This window comes from Lepidochelys kempii, chromosome 3 (assembly GCF_965140265.1).
Source record: "Lepidochelys kempii isolate rLepKem1 chromosome 3, rLepKem1.hap2, whole genome shotgun sequence".
Lineage (NCBI taxonomy): Eukaryota > Metazoa > Chordata > Testudines > Cheloniidae > Lepidochelys > Lepidochelys kempii.
In genome coordinates, this window is record NC_133258.1 from 69,106,004 (window position 1) to 69,128,752 (window position 22,749).

Below are 22,749 nucleotides of genomic sequence, written 5' to 3' on the forward strand. Positions count from 1 at the left end.
ACAGCCATTGGACATATTTTACTTAAATTCCTTCGGTTTCTGGTGCTTTTTCTATCTTTTGCATTTCACAAAAGCCAAACCTTTCTTTCCCTATAAAAAGCAAAGGCTTGTCTATAAGAACAGTTAGTCGGTGGCAAGCTGGGATATAAATCTACCTCGCACTAGTCTGCCAGACATTAACTGTCCATGTGGACCCTGCTTCCATGCAATGGAAGTTCTACAGTGCACTTTGATCCACCCTGTTTTCACACATCTTTCCAATTCTAAGGATAAATGCAGATGGGATAGGTGGCGAGGCAGAGACAGTGAATATTTATGAACCCATGTTCAAATCTTCCTCCCTTTGGGATCACAATACAAAGAGAAAGGGAAGAATGAATTTACCTTGTGTTTGTCTGCTGTGCAGTCCTCTCCATAAGATTTCAGTCTTTCCAGGAGTTCTGAAATGGCTGAAATTATTTTCTGCACATGCAGAGAACTCACATCAGCATAGAGGTCTTCATCCAAGAGCTGAGTTAAAAGCCCTGACTTGAGTCTGTCGGCTGAGGCCTCCTCCTCTTTGACAGAAATACAGAAACACAAAGTTACCAAAAACAGTCTCTACACTCTCAAAGTAAGAAATCCACCAATTCCTATCCTTATCAAGTTTTCATAGGTAGTTCCAATTAACATGAAATCTGTGATATTCAGTAACAGATGCTACTTAAATACAGGTGTAACCTAGGTGTGCATAATTTACACTCACAGACTTACCATCTTCCTCCGAGCATTTTTCTTCCTCCTTTCCTTCTTCCTGTTTTCTCTCCGTTAAACACTGGATAGCATACAGGACAACATGGATGGCAGTTTCTACTTGCACTGAGAAATGTTCTACAAACCCATCATCTGATTCTTGGTTCCCTTTTGAAACATAAAATAGCCATCTTAACATGGGAATGCATTAAATTTAAGTGCATTAGTAGTCGTCATATTTTCCTCATATACAGCACACATTGCTCTACATGATACACTGACTGGCACCTATTTAAACTGGGAGAGTTACACTTTTTCCAGGGATAGGCAATGGATGTTATTAGGGATGTGCTGAAAGCTTAATTAAACAAAGAGAACCAGAGCACTCAGACTTAAAAGTTTGGGCAAGGAGGCATTTAATCAACCCTGCGGTGGTCCAGCAGTTCCAGCCCCAGCATCTGGGTTAAGACTTTGGTGTCCACTGCACATTGACCGGGAGAATCCAAAAGCATAGGAAGTTTAAAAGGACTGGTGCATCTGGGACCAACCAGAGATCTCTAAAAAGGTGGTGGGGGATTGTGTAGCAGGGAACCTCAAAATTTTTAGCAAAGCATTCCAACCTTTCAGGGGTTAGCCAAAATGAAATGTGGAAGGTTTGCCCAACATTAAAAGAGATACTCTTAAAGAACACACAAGACATTGACAATTCTTTGGCTTAAAATATACTTGCTCAAAGCAAGCTCATGGAAGACGACAGCCAACAAAATAGTCTTGTTAATTTTCTCCCACACAGTGTGGGTGAATGTTTACACTCATGGAATTATGGTGCACATAATGCAGACAGGCACCATGCAAGTTTCCTCATACATCCCTCCCTAAGTTTTTTTTCTTAATCCTGAACTACAGCTACAAAATTAAGCAGACACTATAGACTACACAAGTTGTGTGATGACTTTGCAACGGACAAAAACTTCAGACGAGACCAAACTAGTTTTACTGTGCCCTAGGCACATTTAAACTCAGATGTCCTGAATTCTCATTTAAATTTCAAGATTTAGAGGAGCAGTCCTTACCATCACAGTCTGACGTCAAACTGAGAAGCTGGGTTTTCCAGGTAGTGAAGTCTGCGGCAGTTTTATTAACTTCCCCTTGGATGTATTCTAGGCTCTTGATTAATGCCATCTGCTTTGTGGACTGCCTACCTTCCATCCCTTGAAGAACATATAAGGACTCTATGCTCTGCAACTGAGCTGAGACTTTCAACAAACAGCTCAACCCTGAACTGCAAACTTCAAAATCTTTCCTGGAAGAAGAAAGAAATGGCATAATACTGAAAGAAACATACATTTAAAATTATGCCTTTACTCTTTAAGATGGAGATTACTTTATTTCCTAATGGAATAAAAGTCATGGAAACAAGCACTGATGCCACCCATACGAAGTACAATATTGCTTAAAGGGTACCTGAAAAGGACAGGTGGAGTATGTACTGCTTTGCTTCTTTGTGATGTATAAAAAAAGCTCGAGATGGTGGTGGTTTGGGGTGTTGTTTTTTTTAAACTAAAAAAAAATTCTACTTTTATTTTTACATTAGAAATTCATGCCTTGTCTAAACTGGAACTATAGGAATAACAGGAGAACCAGTGGGATGATATCACTGGAAACCAGAGACAAACGCTGAGCAACAGAGGGCAAGGAATTTTTGGTTGGTTTATTAAAAAGAATTTGTTTGTTTTTGTTAATAACTATTTAACTCAAACAACAGAGAAACACTTAGCGGGAGAGGAAATCTTCATTAAAGACTCAACAAGCCTGCCTCTTTCAGTTAAGGATGTGGGACATCCCAATTTCTATCTGAGATTACCAACAAGTACTCCAGCAAAATCAGGAAAGGCCAGACTTGACATCCCAAATATTTCTGAGGTTAAAAATAAGCAGGAAAAAAGTATATCTTTCAGATTCTTAAAAAAAAATATTTCAAAATGCAGCAATATTGGCAAGCTTTTTAATTTACTTCCCAGGTGTATTGTTAAATCTTACAAATTCCAAAATGCACAGAAAGTATTTTGATTCTATGCATGCACACAACTCACCAGGAATAAAATAAGGTCTCACAAGACTGTTGTCTTAGTCTGTCTATATCTGCTTTCACGGTCTTAATCTCTGTGAGCATCTCAGTCACTCTTGCAGACAATTGCTGCCAGAGCTGATCCTGTTTTCGCATCCTGCATCCAGAGGGCAGTTGTTCTGCAGTCACTGGAGATAGGTATTTTAGCTCTGATTGGATTAGATCAGGTATTCCCATCTGGGCATTTTCCAGATTCTGTTCAGTTCCTTTACACTGAGGAATGTTTGTTTTCATATCCGTCCTTACATCATGACTACAGATTAAAGACTGTTCTCTTGGGCAGCACTGTACAAACCAAGACAGCTGCTCAAGGATCATCATACATTGCATGGCAAGATGTTGCAGTCTCTCAGTCCACTGCTGAATACTATCTTGAGGAGGAAAGGCTACATTATATTCTCTAGTAACATTCATCCTTGAATCAATTTCCTGTATACAACTCAGGAGATTCCTGTTTAGAAGAGTCATACAAGAAGAAAGGTTAAAAAGACAGTTTCTATTCAAATATTGAATCACATTTCCTTAAAGTAGAATCTTAGAAACAAGACACTATAAAATTAGAAGTAGTAAAATATTGTTATAATACCACTTTTCCCATCCAGATACAAATAACTTTTATTAAAGGACATTTAGGATATTTTTAATTATTTCAATAGATTTTCTGATTGATTTGCAATAATCTCTTGAAAGCTAGAAAATGAAGCTTTGTTTAATGACTCCCCCCAACACTTTGTACACAAGAGTTCGTTGAGATCCTCCCCCATCAAAATACTGCAGGTTTATTAAAAACAAGGAAGATTAACAAACTCCCTAGCCTACTTTCAATTATTCTTCACTTTCTTCCACTATTTAGAGTGGATAAATCCTACCAAGACAGCATTTTCCAAATGCTGTATGTTAGAGAACTCATGAAAAATGATCACATGAATCTGCCATAAATTTCAAGTGACAGCAATGCAGCTAAATATCTCTGCATACTTTATGCAGTCAGACTATTGCAAGGAATTATGTGAAGTACAGAAAAATATCAATAAATATTTACATTACAGTAGCACCAAAAGGCTCTAATTCAGATTGGGAGTCATACAAAAACCTAAGAGAACAGTCCCTAACTTAACATCATAGACAGTTCTATAGTGGTACAGAAAGAGTTTGTGGGCGCATGAGCAAGAGAGTGGAATTGGTAGGGATATCAATAACTCATCCAGAAGTGATTGAGAGTGGAATAAAATGCCTAAAGTCAAGGTATTTTGCACTGGTGATAATTTTTTTCAGCCCAAGAGCTGCAAACCCCTACAAAATAACATCCAACTATACATGATTTTTCTTTTAAACTCTGCTGAAATTTCTGTATTTTCACTTGGAGAGTCATGTGTTACTCCTGGGGGAATCCTGCACATCTGCAGATGCACAGAATTCATCTGTCCCACATAATATTCCCCCCCGCGCATAAAATGCGTTCTGCCCAAAAGTGCTGCAGTTCCACCTTTTGCCCACCAGAGGCTGCTGTTGCCCCAGAACAGCCAGCCACACAGCACTTCTGGGGCAGCATGTATTTTATGTGGGGAAAAGAAAATTCTATGCATGCCAAGTGCTGCAGAATTCCCCCAGAGTGCTCTCCCATCGATTTAGCGTGTCTTCAGCGGACCCAGTAAATCGACACTCGCTGCTTGCAGCCGTGCCAATCTTCCGGTAAGTATAGACACGCCCTGAGACTTCCCCAGCAGCCAGCTCACACAACTTCTCTCTTTGTCACACTCACACCCCCACATATTCTGTCTCTCCCCCTCCCCCCTGCCCATGTACCCCATCTCTGCAGAGTGGGGGAGGGGAGACAGGGCTCAGGACAGAGCAGGAGAGCTTTCAGTGAGCGCTTTAAAAAGACAGCGCACAGCGTCTCTCAGAAACCTCCCCAGCAAACAGCGCGCGCGCACACACACACACACACACACACACACACACACACACACAGAGTCTCTGTGTCTCACTCACACACACAGTCTTTCACACTCACCTCCCAACACATACTTGTATTATTATTGTTGTTACTTCTTGGTACTTCATAAGAACGGCCATACCGGGTCAGACCAAAGGTACATCTAGCCCAGTATCCTGTCTTCCGACAGTGGACAATGCCAGGGGCCCCAGAGGAAATGAACAGAAAATCATCAAGTGATCCATCTCCTGTCACTCATTCCCAGCCTCTGGCAAACAGAGGCTAGGGACACCATTCCTGCCCATCCTGGCTAATAGCCATGGATGGACCTATCCTCCATGAATTTATTTAGTTCTTTTTTGAACCCTGTTATAGTCTTGGCCTTCACAACATCCTCTGGCAAGGAGTTCCACAGGTTGACTGTGCGTTGTGTGAAAAAATACTTCCTTTTGTTTGTTTTAAACCTGCGGCCTCTTAATTTCATTTGGTGACCCCTAGTTCTTGTGTTCTGAGAAGGAGCACTTCCTGCAATGCACATACATTCTCTGTAATTTTATTCTTTCTAAGTGCGTTATTTTAGTTTTTTGACTGGTCCATGCATTTAATAATTTTTATTTCTCTCTTACACTTAAATTTAATTCTTTGACTAGTGAGTTCTAAAATGCCTAACCTGTCCTGGCTAGAGTAATTATCCCTATTGGTAACTTTTAAAAAATATATATTATATCTAGGCTTTTTGTTTCTACTCATGGCGCACATCCACACACTACCTCGGTGCACATAACAAAATTTATCCCGCACATGGGTGGAAACAAATTAAGAGAGAACATTGCTCAGGAGCTAGTGGTGTGACAGCGTTGAGCCTGGGGGAGGGGGACTGCAGGGGGAACATGGGGATGGGGAGTGTGGGGCCGATGTGCCTGACTGAATGGGAGAGGCTTGGGGACAGCCAGGGTCTGCATGAGGAATGCTTCCCAACTCCCTAACAATCCTCTCCCACCCCCCCAAAACCTCCTCCAGGTTCACTCCCAGGCTCTTTCCCTCTCACTCAGCTCCCCCATTACCCCTCACCCCCCAAGCATTCACACTACTTCTGACAAGTGCAGGAAATATAGTTTTGTATTGTAATTTAAATGAATTACTCAAAGTTTCATATTAATATGCCTAGTAAGGAATCTATATGTCAAAAAATATGATTAGAATCTTTTTTTTTTGGTCTGTATTGTTACAGACATACTTGCTGACAGATATTTTGAAATAAATTACCACAATAATTGAAACTGGCATGATTGTATTGTTATTTTGACAAATAAAATATGCAGAATTTTTAATTTTTTGGCACAGAATTTCCCCAGGAGTAAACGTGTGTCAGCCACTTGCTAGCCAACTAATTCTCCCAAAAACTTGACAAGCTAAGATATAAATTAAACCAACTTAAGTCAGATCACAAGGCACTATCACTATCAAATGGCTTATGTTTGACAATCGAAGGATGTTGATATAATTTTATATTGTGATTCTTGTCTGGTCTTCAGTTGTGTAGCTCTCTCATTTCTCTTAAATGTTTTGATTCTTGGTAGGCTTTTTGTTTACTAAATTTTCAATCTGCTTGCCCAGATTTGAGCTCAGCTGTGACTCTTGCTCCACATTTTAATTCCAGAAGGTGGAGCTGTTAGTCTACTGAATTAAACACATTAGTATTAGAGTCCAGAATGTTGGTTTGAAATTGATGTTTGCACCAAGAGTGGAGACAAATGTGATCTAATCACAATTCTTTTCCTTTTATTTGAGACATCAGATGTATAGGCAAAAAATACAAAACACAGAAGAGAAATCTGTTCCTTTTATCATGCAATTTTCCATCCTTTTATAAATATTTATAGTCAACCTCCTCTTCAACATTTTAAAATAAGGCTATATTAATAAAATGTGAGATACCTCAGTATAATCCACTGTTCTGTCAAGGCAGTGAGTGAGCTCCTCTGCTTAACAAGTGTCTTCATAAGGTGTGCAGTGAATCCTTTACATCTATCAATGCTACCTAGTCCAATTTCCTGAAGAGAGGTGGGAGAGCAAGCAAAAGTGACTAAAACTGTGTTCAATTACATCACACTGCCTTGGACTGTGAGATCTAACAAGATCACGTGCGAAACAGCATCAGGCTTAGTCAGTGATTGGATGAGGGAATACCTGGAAAGCCTCAGGTACTGCAGAAAGTGCAGAATAACCATTCTTTCCCCTTTCAATACTAAACTAAAGCCCAGAAAAGGTATAGGCACTTTGCTGTTGAAGGTGTTATCTTTTGCATGAGACACATAATGGAGGCTCTGACCAAGTCTGATCATTATAAATCCCAGAGCATGTTTCATGAAAGCAGAGATACCAATGCTATTGTACTGACCAAATTCCACACTGGATAATTTGAATTTTGTCTATCTAAATATTTTCCACAGTGCAAGAGAGGCTAATGGGATTCCTGTATATGTACAACGCAATAAGCAATTTGGGATGAAAGATGCTGTACATACAATATAGATTATTAAATAACATCTTTGGTTATTTTTTAAGTTATATATTCACAAAACCAGAGACTCTCAATAGTTTTAAATCACTAAGTTGGAATGCGGTCCCCAAACCAGATTTTAAAGAAACATAGATCTTCTATGACTGTGACTCAAGTCATGCCACCCTTCAGAATCAGAAAATCCCAACTCCCAAGTTCAAAGTTGTAAAATAAAATTCAGATAAAAAGCATTCTCCATTTTTGCTTGCTGTTACTCCTTTACCTTGGCAGGTGCTAATAATGCTGTCTGAAGCCTAGAGTGGCGTGCAAGAGATCGATAGAAGTACTTCTGGCATCCATCCCAGACAGAAGAGATCTCTGTCAGCAACCTGAAAGAATATGGATAAGTCTGACTTTAAAGAAGTTAGGATCCTGGAAAGTGCAACAGCAGGCCTGGTATCACCAAGCTTAGAGAAGCTGGATTTATTTGTGCATTTAGCCAGTAATTTTTTTGCAAGTTTATTAAATAAGTGAATGATCACATAAGTAAACAACGTTTTTTGGTTCCTCTATGCCTGTTTTAGGGGAAAAAAATACTAAAAAATTGAAGCTACTGAAGAATCTGAGTAGTAATTATAACTGAGACTTGGGTGACCCAACTCATCCCTATGTGACATTCCAAAATCACTCTACAATTTAAAGGGACACTAAGTTGGAATTTTTTTAAATGACTAAGGTTATGGCTACACTACACATGGCTGTGCAGTAACAGCCGTGCTGCTAAAAGCCGCACAGTGTAGCTGCTGTTTGTTGGCAGAAGAGGGCGCTCCTGCCGACAAAAAACTTCCATCCCCCACCAGTGGCAGTGGCTTTATAAGCAAGAGAGTGCTCCTGCTGACAAAGCGCTGTTCACACCGGTGCTTTTTGTCAGTAAAACTTTTGTTGTTCGGCGGGGCAGGAGAGAGGTTTTAAACACCCCTGAACGACAAAAGTTTTGCCGATGAAGTGTCAGCGTAGACATATCCTTAGTCTAGATTCCAGTACAGAATTCTTTGTCCTTATTTTGTTGTTGAGAAAGTAATATTATAAACAAACCCCTACATTTGGAAGGGCTATAAACCCTCATGCTTCAGGGCATAAGACCAAATCTGATTGAGGGGTTTACAAAAAATGCTTCCCCAGGGGTAGGTTAATCCATAACTCCCTGCTTTGGAGACCTTGCATCTTCCTCTCAAACATTTGTTGGAGACAGGAAACTAGACTAGATGGACCACTGGTTTGATCTTGAAAAGGAATTCCTATGGGTCCAGATTTCTAAACATTCGTTTAAAAAAGTAAAGTGTTTTTCTGCTTCCATTTTGATTGAAAAATATTTCCCCCTTAAGCGTTTTTAGTTATAGTAAAATCATAGGTGCTACAACAATAGGAGTAACATTTTCAGTGTTTACTGACCGTATATTTAAAGTAAAAGTAATTCATAGATGTAAAAAAAACCAAAACCCTAAAAATAATCCGAAAAGACTAGGCAGAACAAGTCATTTCAGATGCACTTCATTTTGTAACTTATGTTGACGGTTAATATTACAATCCAAAAGTATAAAATGCTAAGTACATACTTGGCATCCAATTCATGTGTGCAGTTGACTAGGGCTAGTGCACTGTGTAAATCCAAGGGGTGCAGGCAAAGCATATCCTGAGGGTCTTTTGAACGAGACCAAGCAAGGCCCTTTCGATATGACAAACCTAGAAAGACATTAAAAAAAACAAACCACTTATACCATGTCTTCATGCTCTGGTACTTTGATATACAGTATGAGATCTAGTCAGTACCAATTACGCTAACACACACAAAAGGTTTCAGATATTTCTGAGGCCAATTGCCCTTTAGGCAACCATACGTTAGTAGCTAATTCAGGATTATGATGGAGAAACACACAGGAAAGCAGTGAATGAAGACAAGTAGACAGTTAGCTTACGGGTGATTTAAAAATGGAGAGTAGTAAGACGTGGCAGAAGCAAACCAAAAAACCTGCATCTGAAAGGCAAAAACTGAAGTGTCAAATAAAACCAGGGACAAAGACAATCAGTCTTCACCCTGTTATTCTTGCAGTTGTTTTGAACTGGATTAAGTGTAATGTTGCTTTCACACAAGCCAACTTAAATAGTACTTTCAAAGCACTTGTGAATATAATTTTTATAGTCAAATAAGTATTATATAATAGCATCAAATTATTTCAAGTCACATCATCATATACCAAGTTCTCAAACAAAATGGAGAATAACCACGGCAGCAAGCACACAGCACTTTCCCCATCTTACACGAGGAAACTGAAGCACAGAAAGGTTAAATTCCCATGGTGTTGCAGTGGTAGGGGTAGAAATAGAACCCACATGTGATATCCAGTCCAGTGCCCTAGCTACCAGAAACCACCACCTGCCTACAACATTACATCCATTGACCAGCAACCTTCACGCAAAGTATTTATTTCACTAGAGTTATCACAGACCACTATCAAAGGCACGAAGTCCATCTATGGGGACAGATTCCACTTAGAGCCATTCATGTATATGGCCATCTAAATAAAATAGATCTTGGTATTCTGGGAACTACTTATACAGCATGCCCTGAGAAATGTTCTCTTTCAAGTATTGCCAGCACACAAAAATCATGAGCCAAGCCCCTCAGAAGTAATGAAATTGGCTTAAAAATCATGAGATTTTAAAAATAATACATTTAATGCTTTTCACTTGCCTTCTGGTCTGAGCCTTTAGGGCGCACTTTAGTGACTCGCTTGGATCACACTTCCAAGGTTTTCTCTGCAACTATAAGACCTAGGAACTTAACTTATTTTTAATGAAAGTTGAGAATCTCACCTAACCACATGCCTCCAGAAGCTGGGGCTTTAAAAAGAGACACCAAATAATATAAGACTCATGATAAAAATCACAAGAGTTAGCCACACTGTGACTTGCGAACCTATGTTTCTGGCTAGAGATTGGTAGAATAGCGATAAGGGAAAAAGAAAAGGTTTAAAGAAAATGTTGGTAACAGCCATCCATTGTGGCCTATTACAAAGTATTTAAAGTTTACCACACAAACGTGTAAGACAAAAAAAGCCTAAAGTGTCAGGGCATTAAATTGGGCAATCAGCTTTTACCAGTCAGTCAGTCAGTCTATAAGGTCACTTACTGTAAACACAGTTACTCAGCCAAGAGATAGGCAAGAGAGACTTGGGTAGGATGTAAGGCTGGGGAAAAGCTGAGGTTTAAAAAAAAACTTCAGGAAGCTGTTGAGAAGGCTGCTGGGGCCTGAGGGCCAGTAAAACAATTACCAAGCTAAGAGACGCCACAGAGAAACACTGAGAAGTATTTGCTTGTGTGGAGATTCCACATTTTGTTAATTTCAGTGACCCAGGACAGCTTGTGAAAATGAGTCAATGTGACAAGAATGTAAACGATGCTGGACCAGTAGCTTTGGAGCTCTCCATTTATCTTTAGAACTTCCTGCACTGCCTTTCTAACATGCCTTAGCTTGTTCTTAAGGGCAAACAGTTCAGCCTTAATGTCCATTTGTTCCTTAGCTTCTCTTCCAATATCAGCCACTGAAACGTAGGCCCTTGTTCACTAGGGATGAGACTGGAATCACCAACTCATTTCACATTAGCTTTGAATCAGTAAATGGGTATGAGCTATAGAGTCCCCTCCCACTTCTAAAGTAGGACAGTGGCCACTGACTAAATATTCTGAATAAATTCTTTGAAACAGAAATCATATTGCATACAATGTAATCCAACACAATTGAATGGAAGGTCTGTTCTAATAATCCTGACTGACACCAAAATATTGACCTACATGAAGCTTTGATACACAAATCCAAACCAGTTCAATACAGGTTTACATGCTCATGAAAACATTATGCACAATGATGCCTCAATTTGGAGAAAGAAACTGGTATCACTCAATGTGTGTTTTTATTAGCAAAAGTATTCATTCTACATCTTCTGAATTTTTAACTCAATCACATTTAAACTAAATCTCACCTGTTGTAGTAAGGCTTTTAAAGAGATCTGATAAGGCCCGTTGTTTCTGCATAAGAATATGTTTGACCTCTGACTTCTGCTTTTCCTTATCTGCAGCCTGATTAATTGTTAAGTTCTGCAGTTCAACCACAGAGACAATGATATCACCTGTATGGGAGACAGTAGGAGAGAGACTTGAAACCTCAACATGCATAAACTAATTATGGAAAGGATCTATATACATAGCTGATTAAGAAAATGCTCTTAGATTTTTTTGGTCAGGTAGTCGTGTATTTCCAATACTCCCCTGTAAACTGCTCAAGACTCTCCACCAGGTCTAGAAATGAGTTCTTCTTCATAAGAGTTGCACATAACATCTTCATTCGCTTTGTAAGCTTGGGCAAACGACACTGAAGAGATTCTGTATCAAACATAACTCCACCATAGCATTCTTCTAAGAGCACGGTCTGTGAAAATGGAAGAAATCAGCATCCATATCAACAGACAGCTCCACGTGGATCATAGCTAAGGCTAAGATTATGTCACGGAATCTATGACTTCCGTAACATTTTCTGCTTCAGCCCCGGAGTGGCAGCGGGGCTGGAGCTGTCAGCCAGCGGGGCCATGGAGCCCAGAGGGTGGTAGGGGCCCCCGCAGCTCCCAGCCGCCATGGGGGGGGGCACAGAGCTCCGAGCCATTGTGGGCGGTGGGGAAACTTGAAGCTTTCAGCCACCGCAGGTGGCCAGAGACCCAGAGCTCCAAGAACTCTCAGCTGTCGCAGGTGGGACCCCGAGTTCTGAGCCACAGGTCCTGGAGCTCCGAGCCACCAGAGCGGGTGGGGGCCCCCGCTGCTCCCAGCCACCATGGGTGCTGAGGGGGACCCTGAAGCTGTCAGCCACAGTGGCAGTGGGTGCTGGACCCACCCTTCCTTCCCCAGGGTTCCAGGAGCGATGGATTCTTCTAAAAGTGGGGGGGCCACTAGGCTCCCACCCTCCATAGCCCCACCTCTTCCCCTCAAAGCCCCACCCAGGCTAGAGCTGGGCCGGGGAGCCTGGGCCCCTCCACCTGCCCTGGGTTGGAGGCCAGAGAGTAGCCCCCGGCCCATGTCCCCACCACCCGTGTACTCCAACCAGGGCAGGTACAGGGTCCGCGGCTCCTCACAGCTGCCCACACAGCTCTTAACCTGACCTGGCTCCAGCTTGGTCTGGGGGCAGGACCTCAGGGGCCGAAGTAAGACCCGCCCAGGCAGCTGTGAGGAGCCGCGGGCCCTCCACCTGCCCTGGAAGGGGGCCCAGGACACAGGCCACGGCCATCCACTTTCAAAACTGGGAGAGCCAGGGCCCCTAGGGCTCTCCTCCCTCAGCTCAGCCCCATTGTGTCAGTTACTTTTAGTAAAAGTCAGGACAGGTCATGGGCTTCCATGAATTTTTGTTTATTGCCTGTGACCCATCTGTGACTTTTACTAAAAATATTCATGACAAAATCTTAGCCTTAATCATAGCAACTTGCTGTAAGCCAACACTAAAGCTCCATATACAGCTGAAACGCAAAACATTTTATATCTAGTCAGCATATAATTCAAAAGTGTTGTGGCTTAATCAAAATACTAAGTTCAATTCCACATTTTGTCCACACCAACACTTGGGGTAAGTTGCAATATAAATACCATATCTCAATGTCTGTACTTTGATCCGTTAAACTTTTACCCCCAGTTGGGGAGATTGCAGATTATGTATTCCTTACGCCACCCGTTCCTAAACTGAATTTCGCACCCCTTGATAACCTGTACTTTATTCCCTGATAACCAGAAACTTCTATGCTTAAACTCTGTACCGTTTTCTTTCTACTTCAACATCATCTTAATAAAATTATTAAATCTGTTCTTATCAGTTTAATACCTGTTTCCCAATCCACAAGACAGGGATAACCATACTTATTTACCCCCACTCTGAAGGGCTGAGAGATTTAGTTGGTATCTGCAAACAGCTTTAAAGATACTCAGATGGAAGCTAAGAGTTAACTACAAAGTAGCATAATTATAAACCACTGAGAGTGTCAGGAGTTATCCCCAGGGCTGGTTAACAGTTATTCCTCAGGGCTTTCTCAACTCGCTTATCATTTGCTGTGGTTGTTTCATTCTCTCCAGGACAGAATTATCTACATCATTAAACTAGTAAAAACAAGCTAATAGTTGATAATCAGCAACAGTATATGCTTCTATTGAGAGGAATACAATAACGTAAAAGTGACTACATTAGAATTATATCAGATCCGCTCTCAGACTGCCATACTGAAGTAACAATGCAAGGACAGAGAGGGAGAAAAAAAAATAAATAAAAAATCAAAACACTCTCCCAGCATGAAAAAATTGAACAGAATCCAGGAAACTGCCAGATGGGAATATCCGAGCCAATTTCATCCTCACAAATATTCTCAGTGAAACTTTATTTATTAACTGTATTTATTATTTAAGTTTATTAACACTTAAAACACTAATACTTCAACAGGAACATGAATCTGTTTCAGAATGTAAACTGGATAACTTCCCCTCTGGGCTGGACTACATGCTAGAGCTGAATCCAGGAAGGCTAAGAGTTATCAATTTATTTGAATCAGAAACATCATAGCCCTTTCAGACAAAAAGGCAAAATAAGCAGTCTTCCCTGTCACTGTTATTGTACTGACTAGCTAGATAAAAGACCACCACAGCCAATGCCTAAATACCTGGAGACAATGTCATCCACTAACAGATCCAGTAATCTGGAATACATATTACTCTGCATGGCAAAGCTTACTGTACAGTACTGACGCTAAGCATATTCATCGCATTCCCTCCCTCTTGACCAAGCATTTTATCACACAAATCACAATTGAAAGACAAAACTCATACTTTAAAAAACTTTGACAACACTCAAAGAAGAGGTTTTTGGCACTGACTTGTGCAGAAAGTCATATAAAAACAAAATCAACATTCAAATCAGAATGCAGAACATATACTGCTTGTAACTAGAAAAGAAGTGCAGATACCTTGGCAGCATCTGTTCTAGCAGACAAAGTTTTTCTTAATATGCTGTTTAACCTCTGAACTTTTGTCTCTTTGTTCTCAGACTCTTCCTGCCTCTCCAAGCAGTCTAGCCCTTCCTCTTTATCACTCTCAACCAGGGCAGGTCGACAGGGCTCCTTCAGAACAGATTCAAACTTCTTCATGAATTTAAAGAGGGTCCTAATCACCACAGAAAAACACAGGATTATCAAATGTTCTATGGTACAAATGAAACCCCAGTGACATAACAAGCTCAGTGCTGCACAGAATCCAACTAGTAGGAAGTTAAAAATACAGTATGTGCATATACAGTCTATCACATTGGATCGCAAAATGGTCCCTTTCTTCCAAAATTTCCATGTTACCTGTGTGTCTTCTCCACAGACTGTTTTATAGCCCAGAAGCTGACATCATTCCACTTAGAAATTTTCACAAATTCCTGTAATAGAAGAGAAACTGCTAATGAAATATTCCTTAAAAATACAATGCAGTATTTGCTTTTAAAAGCGATCACAAAAAAAGGATGCATTAAGATGAGCTGACAGCCCCAAACAGCAAGGCATTCATGTTCACCTTCTGCTAGTGTACACATTTGAGCTGGAAGCGTTGCACAGACAACGTGGTTCGATCCATAGGGGCCTCATCACTCTGCAGTAATCTCTCTGGTTAAGTGGAACTGACTAACTCCAGACAAAAACTGCAGCCAACCCTCCCACTCAGCTAATTTTCACACAAAGTAGAGTGTGAGGAAGATTTCAATAGGAATTTCAGTAACCAGTAGAACTATTCAGTACAGTTCAAACAAGAATATCTGCTTCACTGCTCCTTTGCAGAATTCAGCACATTGTCTGAGGAAAGCTTCTATTCTTACCTTAAGTTCTTTTTCTATAGGCTGACGAAGTTCAGTAATCCTGGCTTGTACACATTCTGCAAACTGCTTGTAATAATTGTATAGGTTCCACAGAATGCTGCACAGCATGTCTGGAAGAGAACAGAGCTGTAACAACAAGCTTCTTTCAAAGATAACATTTTCTTCAATATCAACATCCATCTCTTTAAGTTCATGAAACCCAGCAATACTGATAGAAACACTATGAAAAGCAGGGCAGCAGCCACTACAGTAAGTGAGCTGTATGTTGCACCTGTGGACTCTTGTAATCAGTTTCCTGGAATCAAGGATAGTTTATTGCTCTAAAGGACAAGTTATGAACCCATTTACAAATGATAAAAAAGTACTTACCCTTTCCTTCTACTTGAGGCATTAGCAGGACATGACAGTGGAAAACCAACAGTGCTTGAAGTCGTGTATGAAATTCCCCCAAGGTAGATCCCTCAATAAAAGCTTGCAGTGTGTGGACCAGCACTGTTAAGCTCAGCTGCTCATTGGTTTCTGTGATTTCATCAGGGTGGGATTTTAAGGAAGAAAAGAGAAAATTCCTAATGCACATTTTCATTTGGCTGCTATAATCTGTATTGTGAGAGTCCAAATCAGGATCTGGCTCCCTCAGGCTAGTTTCTGTTAGGGCTGTTGATTAATCGCAGTTAACTCACGCAATTAACTCAAAAAAATTAATCACGATTAAAAAAAATCAGTCGTGACTAATTGCAGTTTTAATCCGCACTTTTAAACAATAGTATACCAATTGAAATTTATTAAATATTTTGGTTGTTTTTCTACATTTTCGTATATATTGTATTCTGTGTTGTAATTGAAATCTAAGTGTATATTATTTTTTATTATAAATATTTGCACTGTAAAAATGATAAACAAAAGAAACAGTTTTTTTCACTTCACCTCATACAAGTACTGTAGTATGATCTCTGTCATGAAAGAGCAACTCATAAAATGTAGATTTCTTTTTTGTTACATAACCACACTCAAAACCAAAATGTACAACTTCAGAGCCTACAAGTCCACTCAGTCCTACTTCTTGTTCAGCCAATCGCTAAGACAAACAAGTTTGTTTACATTTATGAGAGATAATGCTGCCCTTGTATTTACAATGTCACCAAAAAGCAAGAACAGGCACTTGGATGGCACTTTTGTAGCTGACATTACAAGGTATTCATTACAAAGCCACCATTCCAGAAGACATGCTTCCATGCTGATGACACTCATTAAAAAAATAAGCGTTAATTAAATTTGTGACTGAACTCCTTGGGGAAGAATTCTATGTCCCTGCTCTGTTTTACCTGCATTCTGCCATATATTTCATGGTATAGCAGTCTCGGATGATGAGTCAGCACAAGTTGTTCATTTTAAGAACACTTTCACTGCAGATCTGACAAAACGCAAATAAGGTACCAATGTGAGATTTCTAAAGATAGCTACAGCACTCAACCCAAGGTTTAAGAATCTGAAGTGCCTTCCAAAATCTGAGAGGGACGAGGTGTGCAGCATGCTTTCAGAAGTCTTAAAAAAGCAACACTCCCCTGCGGAAACTACAGAACTGAAACCACCAAAAAAGAAAATCCATCTTCTGCAAGCGGCATCTGACTCAGATAATGAAAATGAACATGCGTCAGTCTGCACTGCTTTGGATGGTTATCGAGCACAACCTGCCATCAGCATTAACACATGTCCTCTGGAATGGTGGTTGAAGCATGAAGGGACATATGAATCTTTAGCGCATATGGCACGTAAATATCTTGCAACGCCAGCTACAACAGTGCCATGTGAACATGTGTTCTCACTTTCAGGTGACGTTGTAAATAAGAAGCGGGTAGCATTATCTCCTGCAAATGTAAACAAACTTGTCTGAGCGATTGGCTGAACAAAAAGTAGGGCTGATTGGACTTGCAGACTCTAAAATTTTACATTGTTTTATTTTTGAATGCAATTTTTTTTTTTACATAATTCTACATTTGTAAATACAACGTTCACTGTAAAGAGACTGCATTACAGTACTTGTACTGGTGAATTGAAAAATACGATTTCTTTTTTTTCTTTATAGTGCAAATATTTGTAATAAAAAAATATGATGTGAGCACTGTACACTTTGTATTCTGTGTTGTAATTGAAATTAATATATTTGAAAATGTAGAAAACACCCAAAAATATTTAAATAAATAGTATTTTATTATTGTTTAACAATGGATTAATCGTGATTAACCTTTTAAATTGCTTGACAGTCCTAGTTTCTGTATGAACCCAGGGAGAGATATTCTCTGTCCTGAAAAAACTTGCATTCTAATTTGAAACAAGCCACAACAATAGAAAGGAAAGAGGAAGATAAATGATAATAAGATCATATGATTGCAGAGGTCAGGTACATGCACAACTTGATGGTTCCAAATCATTTTTTTTATTTTCAATCTCTATGAATAAAAGAATTCTCAACCATCCCAGACTACCTCACAATCTAGAGATCATCAGTTGTTTAGTTCCTTGTAGGCTTCATAGCAGAGGAGGGTCTCAGAAAAATTTGAAAGTCCTAAGGATAGTGGCTTAATGGAACCAGCACCTGGACAGTATGTGGGGTGGTGGTGTGGAGAAGCAAAACCACTTTTCCAGTTGAAAAAACAAAACAAAACAAGGGTTGTTTTGAACAGTCCTAGAATCAATATAGCTGAGCTTGAATGGTAAATTTGGCATGAAAATATCCCTTTTTAAGGAGGGGAGCCCTTCCCTGCTGCAGAGGAAGTTGATTTTGCAGCTTTAGAGAATTGCATGCTGAGCATGTGCAGCTGTTTTACACTAAGCCTGTAAAGTGGACATCAGAGGACAGTTGCTGTGCATGCTATGTGATGAAATAACTGTAAAGTGTGCAGAGCCAGAGGGCACTTTGTATGGTGTGCAGAAGAGAGCTCAGGTTATGAGCTCAACGTGCCTTCTGTGGCTGCAGAGAAAGACTCCCTCTCGCAGACCCCCCAGCTTAAAAATACCACTTAGTGTGATGCATGACTGCTGAAGTTCTACTTCTAACTGGTCATATATCACAGGCATTTTAGGAAAAGCAAAACTAGGAAGGTGCCTGTACTAGAGAGAGGAGTACACATTCCTATTAGATGTGTATTTAAGTGGCAGAAAAAAAATCTGCAATATACATTGTATTTGAGTAATTGTATGTGAACATGTACATTAAAATAGCACATTCACCCAAAGGAGCACGAATTAAGGTTGTGTGGTATTTTCTGCCTAAGTGCTTAACTGTGCACCATTAATTGATGGAGCTGTATTATACGTTTGTAGCAGGACAATAGTTACCTTCTGTGCTCCCCTCAGTTTGTTCTTGCATGTACTTCTCGATCATCTGATGGATTGAGAACCAGTGCTTTGTGGATTTTTCTGTGTGCTGCTTCATACTATTGTCCAGACTAACCGACCAGCAGCTGGAAACATAGATGGGGGAGGGAAACCAAGATAATTATTATTTTCAGGCAGAAAACTGAGTGTGTAAGAGATTACGTAACAGGCACAACTAACCACTCAAGTTCACAACTTTGTCACTACCACCTGAAGAAGCACAACCAATTTTACCACTAGCATCAGGGCTTAGGTATTTTGCCAGTCAGCGCTGAAAATATTTGTTGACCGCCCTGCCACCCAGAATGGCTGAGCTAACAAACACCAAACACACAAATGTGGCACTCAGGGCAACAACCCTGACTAGCATGGTGGCAGACAATAGGAAAACATGCTCTACATTCAGGGTGAGAGGTTTCAGAGTGGTAGCCATGTTAGTCTGTATCAGCAAAAACAACGAGGAGTCCTTGCGGCACCTCAGAGACTAACAAATTTATTTGGGTATAAGCTTTCGTGGGCTAGAACCCACTTCCTCAGATGCATGGAGTGGAAAATACAGGAGCAGGTATAAATATATGAAAATATGGGCGTTGCCTTGGCATTTTTTCCTGTATTTATACCTGCTCCTGTATTTTCCAATCGATGCATCTGATGAAGTGGGTTCTAGCCCACGAAAGCTTAGAGACTAACGAATTTATTTGGGCATAAGCTTTCGTGGGCTAGAACCCACTTCATCAGATGCATCGATTGGAAAATACAGGAGCAGGTATAAATACAGGAAAAAATGCCAAGGCAACGCCCATATTTTCATATATTTATACCTGCTCCTGTATTTTCCACTCCATGCATCTGAGGAAGTGGGTTCTAGCCCACGAAAGCTTATGCCCAAATAAATTTGTTAGTCTCTAAGGTGCCACAAGGGACTCCTCAAAGTTTTTATTCAGGGTGAGATGTAGTTCTGAAGATACTGCATTAAAATTAAGAGCTTAAGATATGGAGACAATGGTGCATGACACTCAAGAAAGAAATGACGAACAGTAGGGAACTGACAATTCTTACTTTAACTCCAATCTACGCCACTGGATGATCAGCTGAGTGACCAAATCAAGATGTTTCCGCAAAGATAAAGTTCGACTTGCATTCTCCTCCCAGTCCTGAAAGAGAGAAATTCCTCTTTATGGAAGACGAGAACTCACACTGGAGAAAGAGGCATTAAGCACGACAGAACATTCCCCCTCCATAACCACACAGGCTCGTGTCCCACGTATTTGTGACCAGCACTGGATTTCACAAAAAGCTCTAAGTTGGTTTTATTATAGTACCAACACCTAGGTCACTGTCTCTTGCCACAACCAATGTTTTTACCTGCAGGTGAGCTATTAAATTGAGAAATTAAAATGGTTTCCTTTCCCCTCTTACCTGTGACTTTGCAAGCAGAATCTCTAAGCCATTCAGGAACTTTGAGAGAGGACTGGAGAGTGGGAAGCTACGGATTCTGTCCATCACAACCAATAGCTGCAACAAGAAAGACGTAAGTGACAGATGAAGTTCCCAGCTCAGAATAGTTGGTCAACCCACATGCAACACTTGAGTTTGAGCTAATCTACATTCAAACGACATCAGTGCTCCCCGTCTTTGAAAAAGAGAAAAACTTTTTATTTTAAAATGGCCTCTCCATTTTAGGATTTAGACCAGTGAAAGCCAATATTACACAACACATAAAAGCATCACACATGGCCCAACGATAAGAGCTTCAGCCAACATCAGGCTTATGGCACTTTGCATTCCTCTTCAGTGAGCATAATGGACTAGCTCCAGAGGGAGTCGCACCAAATCCTACCAAAGTGAAGGGTTAGAGAAAGGAGAAGACCCTCACTGTTGAATAGAAGTTACTCTGGAAAATCTGGAGCCTTAAATGAACTTATACTGAACAAACATTGTCTTACAAGTCATTAGTATGAACTTTGAGGCTTTAGGATCTGTAAAACACAGCATATTACTTTTATACTTGAATTAAAGATAGCACGTGTTTACATGAACAAACTTATCAATGTTACGTAACTAGATCATGTTGCTGACAGGTAGCTAACAAGCTACAAAATTATCATAATTTACAAGGATATAACTATATTTTTACTGTAAAACATTCATTATTTCATAATAGCTAGGTAATTAGATTCTGATGTGTATATACAAACACACACACTGGGGTGCATTACACAGACACCCCTGCCCACACCCCTATTTACCTTGAAAGTTTACTGTAATGCTCTCACCTGCATAAGTGCAGGGTGTTCAGGCCATTCTTGCAGTAACCTGTTTACTTCTTTAGTGAAGTTATCAAGTACAGGCTGGCATTGTCGAACTTGCTGAATATTAGGGTGCTGGTAAAAGTCATACGGGGCATCTTGTTGTATGACGAGATCTGAAGTCACTTCCTCAAAAAGTGTATTTTGGAGAAGTGTGCCAACTAAAAGCTGGCTGCCAAGAAGATAATCATTCATTTCAGCACCTAAGAAGCCAAAAAGGAAGAACTCATACATTCTCTGATCACTTTTTCATTCACCAGAAACCTACATGTTTCTTTGTATGCCTAGAGCATTATCCAAAACCTTAGGACATTGTGTATTTTTCAGGTATGAGAATGTTTAAAGTATGAAGCAACGAAGCATGAATGCAGAAGGAAAAGGCTTAAAAATTCAGGTCTGTTGTTTTACCAGATCTTTGAACAGCAATAAGTTAGCCTAATACACAGCACGCTCCCAAAAATGGTTTGAGGTTGAATGGACAGAGTGACAGGTAACTAAGAAGTTCTACTCTGAGAAGTGATTAATATCATATCTTGGAGAGTCATGTATTATTGTTATAATTATTTCCATATCAACCATATTCAATTTCCAAGTAAAGACCATGTTATCCTCCCCCTCTCCCCCCCCCCCCATTTCTAGCCCCACAAACCCAGTTTAGGAAAGGAAAAATCAAGCTAGGTTTTCTTTCCTCCTCCCTCTGGTAATTAAAGCCTTTCCAATCCAAATTAAACCCACAGGGAAATAGGTGCAACCCCACTGTCTTTAACAGGGCTGCACAGATGCAAGAGACTGGAATGTCATCAGTTCAGCTGATGAACCACAGAAGGAATAAGATCCAGCTCACTCTTTCTAGTTGGCTCCACGTGGCTGAAATGTGGAATGAATAAAGGCTGTAAAAATCTGACACAGAATTCAGAAGATAGGATTCTGAATACACACAGGGAACAGGTTTGTTAAAAGGTATCATTTTTGAGAGATCACTTTTCAGGGCAGAGTCATGGTTAGTATCTTATACAATGCCAGGAAAACACTGGTCTAAGACAAAGTATACTTAATCTGAAACAACTGCAGGTAAAGCTTAGGCATTATCAACAACCTTAAGCATTAAAACGGTATGCCTGAAGTATGACTAACAGCCTTACCGATCAAGGGATAGCAGTGTGCCACTAGAGAAGCACCAGTCTGATAGCAGGAAAGAAACGCACTGAAATAATGTTTAGCTTGATGTGGGGGCAGGCTCTGTTGATACCACAGGGATCGTGCGAAGTTTAGGCACAACTGCTGATGAATCATCATCACTGTTTGCATTGAACTCTGGGATAAGAGAGTTATTTCAGTGGCTACTGAATCCTCGGAGTCATCTTCATTTTCCATTTTTTCTTCTAGACTTGCCTGAGCTGTGATATCTTCAAAGTCCTGTAAGTTACATTAAAATAATAGTTAACTTTACCCTGCCTTTATGCTACATTTACTATTTGTATTGCACTAGTGACCAAAGGCCCCCTGTGCTAGGCACAGGTAGCAATGTTTACTATCCAATCTGAAAAAAAGACAAGTGACCTTAACAATGGGCTTTTCTTCACAGGGGCAGCAGGGGTCGATTGAGCAGGTCTAATGAAGACCCACTAAATTGATGGCAGAGCGCTCTCTGGTCAACCCCAGTACTCCTGCTCTCTGAGAAGAGTAAGGAAAGTCAACTGGACAGCATCTCCTGTTGACGCAGCACAGTGAAGACACTGGGGTAAGCTGACTTATGCTACATCGACTCCAGCATGAAGACAAGCCCAATGAGAGAGAAGGGGAAGAGAGAAACAGTGAGAACATAGTTACACA

At 40.3% G+C, this 22,749-nt stretch overlaps 1 protein-coding gene across 6 annotated transcripts in view; it reads right to left on the reverse strand.

Moving 5' to 3' along the window:
- Positions 1 to 22,749, reverse strand: part of MDN1 (midasin AAA ATPase 1) — a 163,298-nt gene that overhangs the window by 23,031 nt on the left and 117,518 nt on the right. For all 6 annotated transcript variants that reach the window (XR_012157991.1, XM_073336750.1, XM_073336749.1 and 3 more), the window contains 18 exons: positions 22,059 to 22,332; positions 20,884 to 21,119; positions 20,027 to 20,122; positions 19,667 to 19,761; positions 18,569 to 18,693; positions 15,602 to 15,751; positions 15,233 to 15,342; positions 14,727 to 14,800; positions 14,346 to 14,541; positions 11,625 to 11,785; positions 11,340 to 11,485; positions 8,916 to 9,042; positions 7,583 to 7,688; positions 6,735 to 6,850; positions 2,826 to 3,311; positions 1,806 to 2,035; positions 754 to 900; positions 385 to 557 (listed from right to left, as the gene is read on the reverse strand). Coding sequence is in view for 5 of the 6 variants with exons in the window: in XM_073336750.1 (XP_073192851.1) it covers positions 385 to 557; positions 754 to 900; positions 1,806 to 2,035; positions 2,826 to 3,311; positions 6,735 to 6,850; positions 7,583 to 7,688; positions 8,916 to 9,042; positions 11,340 to 11,485; positions 11,625 to 11,785; positions 14,346 to 14,541; positions 14,727 to 14,800; positions 15,233 to 15,342; positions 15,602 to 15,751; positions 18,569 to 18,693; positions 19,667 to 19,761; positions 20,027 to 20,122; positions 20,884 to 21,119; positions 22,059 to 22,332 (3,048 nt within the window). In the remaining variant the exon portion in view is untranslated. The remainder of the gene's footprint in view (positions 1 to 384; positions 558 to 753; positions 901 to 1,805; positions 2,036 to 2,825; positions 3,312 to 6,734; positions 6,851 to 7,582; positions 7,689 to 8,915; positions 9,043 to 11,339; positions 11,486 to 11,624; positions 11,786 to 14,345; positions 14,542 to 14,726; positions 14,801 to 15,232; positions 15,343 to 15,601; positions 15,752 to 18,568; positions 18,694 to 19,666; positions 19,762 to 20,026; positions 20,123 to 20,883; positions 21,120 to 22,058; positions 22,333 to 22,749) is intronic.